The 9182-nt window shown below is 47.0% G+C and overlaps 1 protein-coding gene across 1 annotated transcript; it reads right to left on the bottom strand.

Annotated features, from left to right (window-relative positions):
- Window positions 1-1199: 1199 nt before the first annotated feature.
- On the bottom strand, window positions 1200-8679 carry LOC131908531 (speedy protein E4-like). Its single transcript, XM_059259569.1, has 11 exons — window positions 8571-8679; window positions 7649-7827; window positions 7367-7468; window positions 7074-7190; window positions 6521-6637; window positions 6138-6344; window positions 4746-4804; window positions 4344-4429; window positions 3811-3985; window positions 3401-3520; window positions 1200-2252 (listed from the first exon to the last, which is right to left on the bottom strand). Exons 2-10 carry the CDS (start codon window positions 7737-7739, stop codon window positions 3461-3463), a joined length of 1014 nt encoding a protein of 337 aa, XP_059115552.1. The 5' UTR covers window positions 7740-7827; window positions 8571-8679; the 3' UTR covers window positions 1200-2252; window positions 3401-3460.
- Between the last annotated feature and the right edge of the window lie 503 nt (window positions 8680-9182).

Raw genomic sequence — 9182 nt, 5'->3', positions numbered from 1 at the left:
TTCTGGAATGAAGAAAGAGACACAGCTCTTGCAGAGTCTTGGCCAAAAAGCAAGGTCATCTGGTTGCTTCTTGGCTTCTCTGAACCAGCAGGTTTTCACCCCTACATCTGACTTCTGAGTCTTTGTTGGTAAATAGAATGACAGAGATTTGATTTAAACCTATATATTGTGTTCTCATCAGAGCCAGGCTGCGGGACCAGTACACCTACCTGTCAGGCCGAGGTTGAGTAGCTGGCTGGGCACTGAATGCAGGGCTGTGTGGCCGCAGATGATAATTAAAATATCAGTAGACTCATGTGCAGCCACTAAGTCGACAGAAAAACATCAGTGTGGACTTACACCTGGACCATCTATTTCATAGCCCTGCGTGTTGAAATCAGGCATAGTAATCACCTCTCACATCCTTATTTTCAATAAGATGAGTTTTAGATGAATTTGTGTGGATGAATGTGTTTTAATGCCTAGCCACCCTCCTGATTCCCAGGAGCTCAGATGCAGAGAATCTTCTGTCAGTGTGTCCTTACCGTCTCTGGGGGAGTTCTGACCTGGCCTTCTTTCCTTTGCAATCCAGATGTGCATCCTACTCATCTTGGGGTGCTCATCTGCCAGCCCCTCTTCCTCAAACCTTGCTTTTAACACTTCGGAATTACTTTGGTATCTCAAATAGCAATGAGCTGAATTTTGCTTTATGAGACAGAGTCCTAACAAATAATTCATTTTTATTAATACAAATAATGTATAACACAGATAATATGAGCCATATAATGTTAGAACCAAATGATTCAACCAAAATAATATAACCAAGACAGTATTACTGAAATGTGATAATAAAATTTTATAAAGAAAATAGTATAACTTTAGTATGTAATGTAATTTAATATGTCATGGAATAATGTAATTTAAATAATATAACCAAAATCTTACAATCAAAATAACCTAACAAAATAATATAACCAAACTATTACAATCAAGTAATACAAACAAAATAATATAAGCAATTATTACAACCAAAAGGCATAAAAATAATATTAACAAAATATGTATCCTAAATACTATAATAAAAATAATATAACAAAATATTATGACTCAAATAATGTAGCAATAACAACTTCATAGGAATGAATGTACTAGAAGTACCATAAGTTGATGAATCAAAATAATGTTACCATAATATAACACCAAATAAAACCAAAACAATATAACCAAATTTAACCAAAATTTTATAATGAAACAAATATAGCCAAAATATTATAACAAAATATAATAAAAATGTTATATCCAATTATAACAAAAATCAGAGTGGAAACAGTGTAACAAAACAATATAACAAAATAATATGAATATTGTCAGCTGTGTGCTGAATTTATATGCTCTTCCTCTCTCTTGCTTTAAATCCTGTCTGCCTTGTAGTTGTCAAGTCTGTAAGCATCACTGTGACCCCTGGGATCTGCCCTATTTGTCCTCTGTGCGTCCATCTTTCCTGATCCTCAGCTTTCACCATGTTGTTCCCAGTGTTGGGTTACCCATAGACCCTCATCCCCTCAACTCCTCTTCCCCACCCATTTCTGCTCCTTGGCTCTCTCCTTTGCAAGCTGAGTTGTTTCCCTGTGGTAACAGCCTGCATTTCATGGGACCCACTTTCTCCTATCCAACTTTGATAATGGCCTCAGGTGTCCACACCATTATACTCAGTGTCTCAGAGCTTCCCATCAGCCCCTGGGGAGATTTCTCCATCATCTTCTGGAATGAGACATCATTGGAGAATCCAGCAGACTATTTGAGAGTGTCTCTGACAACAGAGTCCAAAGACATTGGTTGCCCAGTAGGCAGGGCTGACCTCATCCTCTGACTTGAGTTACTCCTCCTTTCAGGTCCCCTGCTATACCCCAGAGCCTGCACTGGCTTCTTCCTCCTCCTGTGGTCCAGGACTCCCGAACTTTGTGTGACATTGCAGCTATCTGTCCTCAGTTGCTGGAGATGATGGTTTTTTGGACCCCTCCAAGCTACTGTGGGATCCAATGAAGGTTTGTCAAGGTAGAGACCTTTGGAGGCTGCCATCCCTGAAGCCCGAGGTTCATTGGCTACAGTGCCTTCTGGGTTCACATTGCTGAGGCACTTGCTCAACCTGGATCCTTCATCCTGAATCTATATGGAGAGCCCAGGACTGGATGTTGGATTCTGTGGGTGCTAGTATAAGGGGGAAAAGCTCTGGTCTCTGGGTGAGGTGAGGAGCTGGCAGGGGTGGGCAGGAGCTGTACAAGGAGAGAAGAAAGTGTTGTTAGGATAAAAGACAAACTCCTGCCCATTACACACAAAGTTCATAGTGGAAAAAACGATGGAAGATCATCGTCACGTCTCACTGCTCCAAGTGACAAATCTGAAGTAGCTGTGATGACTGCTGCTGCTTTTGGAATCTCGAGATCCCTTGTGTGTACGCGTGTGGTGAGTTTTACTATTCTAGAAATGTCCACAGGATGACGTAAACTTTCTGCCAAACTGGGTTTATCTTATAACCCAGGATCCTGACTTCATCATTCTCCCTTAACTCTTCACCCGATGGGACAGATGGGGCTCTGTCACACCCTGCAGTGTAGCAGGGTGTTTAGTAGGTTATTTTAGCACAACCGTATGTATGCCAGGAAGAAGAGACCCTTAAGTATTTCACTAGAGTTCTCTTCCCATTTAGAGTAAATCCAAATAGAAAAGGAAATTTTAACCAAACAAAGTGCACCTCGGGGTATGATACTAGACAGGGTTGTTTCTGGGATATGTCATGATTATGACTTCCTCACAGAAGTCCCTGCCCACTGGTTCCTTTTTCTTCCCAGCAATCTCACAGTTTTCAGGGACTAGTGACTCCATGACTTCAGTTGTCCATGGAAATGTGATCTAATGATGACCTTCACAGGCCCAGCTCAGTGAACCTTGCTTCATGTGGGAGCTAAACATAAAACCTAGGAGCAGAGAGTGGAATGTCTCTTCTCTCCCAAGAGCCGCACAGGGAGAGTCTCTTTGTCAGAGTAGATTACTCCAGTGTTTTTTCTTCTAGGTAGATTTTAAAATGCCACCTGAGCTCACACAGGAGTTGTTGCCTAGACAATGTGAGTTTAATTTTTTTTGAGAGTTTAAAAAACAAACCCAACAAAAAAGGACACGCAAATTGAAACCTTGTGTCATGGATTGTATGGTCCTGTGATGCAATCCAGTTGGAGAATTGGGATTTAAACACTGTCTGTGCCTCAGCAGTGCTCATATGCCCACATGCTCCCATCCAAGAGGAAACTCCAAGATAGGAGACAGCAGATCTCCCTTGTCTACACAGCCCAGAATACAGCTTCAGGGACTCAGAGGACAGAGCTAGCCCATGCATGTGGAGCCCCTGACCAGGCCTTCCGCTCACCTGGCTCATGTGCAGCCCCATGCTCCACGACCCTGCTGATGGTGTCCCAAGCCTGGGAAGCTAAGGGGCGCTGTGGCGCACCCGGCTCCAGACCCAGTGGTGTGGGTTCTGGTTCTGGATCTGGAAGGGAGAGGAGAGGTGAGTCCAGGAAATGGGCCCACCCTTGTTCTTCTCTGGGCAGGATCCTGTCCACCCACTCCCCTGGCTGAACCCCGTCTACCCACTCCCCTGGCTGAACCCCGTCTACCCACTCCCCTGGCTGAACCCCATCTACCCACTCCCCTGGCTGAACCCCGTCTACCCACTCCCCTGGCTGAACCCCGTCTACCCACTCCCCTGGCTGAACCCCGTCTACCCACTCCCCTGGCTGAACCCCGTCTACCCACTCCCCTGGCTGGACCCTGGCACACCTCTTCACACTCCTGTCGTGTGACCCAGGCTCGATAATCTATGACTTGGAGGAACTCCTTCTGTAGCCTTTGGAAGTCCTTGTACAAGTCTTGCCATGTGTCTCTGCCCAGCAAGAATTGAAAGATGCTCCTCTTGGATATGGGGTCATCCTCTTCCATGTCACAGGCGATGTAGCTGCCATAGGGAAGGAGAAGTGCACGTCCCTAACCGTGACAGCCAGATGCAGGTGGGAGCATGTAGCTCCAGAGATAAAGTGGGGAGGCAGGCTGTGTAGGGTGACCTTGGTCTAGATCATCCCCAGGGCATCCTTGATACAAAGCCCGCAGGACCCATTCACTTCTCAGCCCAGGAAAAGGAAACTTCCCTTTCTTCCTTCTTAACTACTGTCATGATGTCAGGACCCTCTTCTCTCCCCTCCTGGTCCCTTGAAAGTGTCAGCTATTCTGTGGCTGAGGGTCACACTCAGTCCCAAAGGAGTGATGGAAGCTTTAGGAATGGGATTTGGACAAACTGGTCCCCAGGAGATGCTCACAGGGCTAGGAAGAAGTGGATCCTGTTGTAGAGATGTCCAGGCAGCCCAAGTCGGCCAAAGTACTCCACCACCATGGACAGCAGGTACTGTATGGACAGAGGGCTGGTGAGGGAAGGCAGGCAGTAGACAAAAGGGCAACAAATCTCAGTGGGGCCTGGACCTTCTGCATCTGATCATTATACTCCAATGATACACAGAATGGGGGCTGGAATACATTTGCTCTGTGGATGTGAGCTGATTATAAAACCTGGAAGGAATTGGGGGATATACTAGGGATCGGCAGCATGTCTCTCCTGGTTCTGTTCTTGAGAGCAGCCCTGGGCTATCCTGGGCTCCCAGACCATCTTTTTCTGCCCATCCCCGAGGGCTGTGACTGTAGGTTATATCTGAGGTTATAGGTACCTTGTCGGTCACCCTGAAGAAAATGTCAGCTGCCAAAAAGTTCTGGACCACAGGATCCTCTGCAAAGAGAGCAAGCGTGAGATGAACTTGGAGTTCCCATCTGGTGGGTCAAGTGTGTGATTGCGGGTGAAGCTTTGTGAGCAGTGTGTGGCCTCCAGACTTCTCCCCCTGAGCTGAGATGAAGAAGGACATAGTTTGTTCCTGTCATCGACACACCCATGCTGTGTTTGTGTGTTGAACTTTGCTGTTGTTGATTCCTGGGCTTGGTCTGAGATGACCTTTGATACTTTTCTTCACCAAAGGGATTTAACATAGCTCTCACTGTTAAATCGTACTTCAGTCGAAACCTTAGTTGTGGCCTTAGAGCTGTATGACCCCACAATCTGTCCATTTACTGTACTGAGACTGTGCCAACATCCCTACTCTGATGACTGAATCCTTGGACAGAGATGGAGACATGCTTACAGTCTCCCTTCATCCTTCCTTTCCTGGGTCTCCTCTCCCTCTGAGGTAGTGACCAGCTTCCCCTGCTTCACAGGAGTTCATCTATCTTTGAGGTCCTTCCTGGAGGCACCATTTTCTAGTTAAGACTTGTGCTTGTGGGGTTCTGTACATTCTTCAAAAGCTGCCCAGGCAGATAGGTCTTGCCCAGCATGTGTCCTGTGCAATCTCCCTGACCCTCAGAAGGGCACTGTCTGATAGTGTTCAAATGGTTAAAGCATTCTGTTCCTCTGCCCTCCAATATGGCATCCTACAGTCACTTGTAGGCACTGAACACTGGAATCAGGGTTGAGGAGACAGAGGAACTGAACATATATGGTCTGTTTAATTCATTGAAAACAGAGTAAATCATTGTCTGTGGCTGGTACATGTTGTATTGGGTGGTTTGCCTGGGTGTTGTTCCCAACCTGCCGAATTTGGTCCCAGATCTATGGGCCGATATCACCTCAGAGACACCTTTGGTGCCTCACTGGTTTCATAGACCTCTACTGTCTCTTCCTGTCCTACCCCTAGGCGCCATGACCTTCTGAACCTCTCCTGTGAAGCTATGGAGAGCTGATAGCATCTCCATTTTGTAAATCTTTGGTTCTTTTTGTTTTTGGGTCTTCCTGCTAGTGCATCCCCAAAGCAGGGACCAGTGACATTTGCTGATCCCCCTTTTCTACCATCTTAGTGGTAGGGTTGGTCTGTGAGCAGAGAAGCACCATTACTTCCATATACACGGGTGAACCTAATTTCTTCTCTCCAAGGACTTGTCAAGAGAGGAGACACCTCCACATAACCAGGTGGCCCAGGATCACTGTGGGGAAATTTGAACCACTGCTCCCTGTACCTAATTCTCAATTTTGAAAATTGGCCCTAAGTATCCAGTCCTCAGTTCAGAGAACCCACCCAGAAGTCGGTAGAAGGCTTCAAGGTCCTCAGGTTGGTAACTGAGTCTTCTCTTCTTGTTTATTATGAGTTTTGTCCCCTCGATCCGGTCCACAGTCCATATGCTCCTCTTCGTCCTCCTCCTGGAGATCTTCAGCTCTGAGGCAGCTTGAGGGGTAGCTTCAGAGGTGGCTGGGCCTGAGGCCCCCAGGCTGCTCTCCTGGGTAGCTGTGGGAACAAAAGCTTCTCAGTCCTCATGGATGTGGCCACAAGGGGACTCTGGCAACTTCCTGACCATTATTCAGGAATTTATCACTTCATGTAGACAGAGGAACAAGTAGTCACTCGGGTGCAACTGGCTCTTCATATAGAGACAAGAATGTCCAGGGATGATGGACACATACCTGCTTTGACATCCACCAGTGTCTTTGTCTTCTGGCCTCTCCTCCTTTTGGTTGGCTGCTCAGGGACATCCCCAGCAGAGGCATTGCTGGAAGCAAGAATGATGCAGGCTCCTGGATCTGCAGGAAGAGAAGACCTCACATGACCACAAGAGGGACAACCTGGACATGGCTGTGTTCTTCCCTTCTGATAATTCCGTGTGACATCTGAAGAAATCTGGGAGGAATGAGCTTCACTCATCCACAAAGGAGACTAGAAATTGAGTTACTATGTACTGTTCTTTGCCAAGCACCAGCTGATCTCTGGTGCCTTTACCCTTGGATCATTCTGCCTGCAGGATACCACCATGGAGACAAATGAACTTGTAGATCTTCTATCTGATAGAGCTACAAAAGTGAGCAAGGAAGTGATTTCCTGGCTCACCAGGACACCCCTTTCCATGGTCCTGTAGAAGCTGATTTAGGACAGTTTGGGAAGAGGGAGGGACTAGGCATAGTGGCCATGCTGTTTCATTCACACTGGGACATGAAGGTCAAGGGGCGTGCATACACATACCAGTGATGATTTTCTCCGGTTTCCTTTTTCTCGGTGCCCTCTTCCTCTTGGATCTCTGCTCAGGGACATCCCCTGCAGAAGCATCACTGGAAGCCCAAACACTGCTGGCCTGTGGAGCTGCAGGAGGAGAGACCCCGACTTGAGCACAAGAGGGACATGCTTGGCCAGTGCTGGGTCTTCCCTTCTCACACACATTGAGGAGCCTGCATGTAACGTCTGAAGATATCCAAGGAATGCCCCTAATCTCCACATGCTTATCTACAAAGGTGGCTTAGAATTGACCTCCCATGTACCTTTTTTTGCCAAGCAAACACTATCGTCTGGCACTTCGTTCCCCGAATCATTCTGCTTGCAGGGCACCTTTGGAGAGACAGTTGACATCTCTGATCTTCTTTCTGTGGTAGGTATAAATATAAAGAAGAAGTGACCTCCTGACTCACCAGGGCACCCCCTGCCATGCCCCTGTAGAAGTTGACTCAGAGTAGTTGGGGAAGGTGGGACTAGGGGCAGTGGCCTTGCTGTGTCAGCCTTCACTTGTCTAGGGACCAGGGGAAAGCACCAAGGCTCATACACACCTGCCTTGGCTTTCACCAGTACTTTTTTCTTTTGACCTTTCGTTGGGTTCTGAAGCCTTGGTCTTGTGTCTGAGGGAACTGGTGCAGACATTAAGGAATCCTGTCTTCTTCGGTTTGCAGACCGAGGAAGGGCTCAGACTGATTCCAGTCCCAGGCTGTTGCCCTGCAAACTTCTTTTGCTAAAACAAAATAGTCATAAAAGTTACAATAGTGGTTCCATAGTTCGTGGTAGCTGGAAAATTTTTCTTTTGTGGGGATGGGACTTAAACTTGGGGCTTCAGGCATTCTGGGGAAGTGCTCTACCATGGAGCTATACCCTGTCATTCTTGATTTGTTATGAAATTAGAATTTAATCAGTGCATAAAGGAGACCCCACGTAGTCTTGTAATCTGTGAGTAAGGACTATAATTCATCTGCTTTACACGTGAGAAGGTGATTTCTGGACTTGCTGAGGGTGTGTCCTTTGGCCGTGGACAGGCCACTGTGGGTGTGCCACTGGGAAGAATAGGTCCTGGGCATCAGTCACGCTTCCCATAGGGTCAGCTGGATGACTTCACACACCTAGGTTCTCTGTCATCACCTCTTTCCATATCTCTATGACCCTCTGTAAATCACTGGCAGGTAACTCTCCCTAAACATACAGCCGTGTGGCCCACGTCGTCTTCCTCATGGCTCCCTCTCAAGGACAGTCACTGGGTGACAAGACCCCTCTTCAGCAGCCTCCCTGTCTTCACTTTTCTTCCCTTTGTTCCCACTACTTCCTCTGCTCTGTTTCCCGTCTCTAAAACCTGTTTCCATTCCCATCATGTCACCAGTTGTCCTTCTGGGGACTCCCAAGGGATCTCGGACACCTCCAAGACTCTCTGAAGGAACGTAGTTGAGCCCTGACATTCAGTCTAGCATGGCGTTGGGTGACACTCACCCGTGTGAGCAGCTGCTCCGCTCTCTCAAGATCTAGGCCCTGACGGCTCTCTCCGAGCTTACCCAGAACTCAGCCTCACAGCTCTGAGGAGAGCACTGTTGGTAGCTAAGTGAACTCCAACATTCTGAAGGCACTGATGACATCACACCATTCCACCAGAACTTACTCTCTGGTCTATTAAAGAAACACGGCCAAGGAACAGGCCATGGGCATCCGGGAAAAGGGCTGTTGTCTCCTGCATACCCAAGTGATGTTCTCTTGACCCAAGTGATGTTCTCTTGACCCATTTAAACTTCACCTTGTGCCTGACCAAGTCCTTCAGGATTGCAACAGAAAGCATGTTCCTGACAGTAAATTAGAAGACACACGATTAAGCATTGACCCCTCATCTGTAGTACAAAGCTAGTCATCCTGTGCATTTTGTTGTCTTACTTGTCTTTAGCTACTATCATGCTACAATCAAATCATCTTTACAGTTTTATGTTGATACCAAGATTGGTATGCAGCTGTCAGAACTCATACCTAGAGATCGTCCATGCCCTCCCCAAATTCTCCCTCATATTAATGACTTTCAGGATCAGTTCAATATCAGGGAGATGGAGATTGGTTCCC

This window comes from Peromyscus eremicus, chromosome 4, assembly GCF_949786415.1.
Source record: "Peromyscus eremicus chromosome 4, PerEre_H2_v1, whole genome shotgun sequence".
Classification (NCBI taxonomy): Eukaryota; Metazoa; Chordata; class Mammalia; order Rodentia; family Cricetidae; genus Peromyscus; species Peromyscus eremicus.
Note: the sequence above shows the minus strand (reverse complement) of the source record. Positions and strands in the feature narration are given on the sequence as shown.

What these genes read in the sequence shown, in the direction of transcription:
- LOC131908531 (XM_059259569.1), bottom strand. Translation starts at nt 7,739, where the DNA reads ATGTCTGCACCAGTTCCCTCAGACACAAGACCAAGGCTTCAGAACCCA. An exon ending in ACCGGAGAAAATCATCACTG is followed by an intron (nt 6,638 to 7,073) that starts GTATGTGTATGC and finishes CTCTTCCTGCAG; the next exon opens with ATCCAGGAGCCTGCATCATT. An exon ending in TCTTCAGGGTGACCGACAAG is followed by an intron (nt 4,430 to 4,745) that starts GTACCTATAACC and finishes CTGTCCATACAG; the next exon opens with TACCTGCTGTCCATGGTGGT.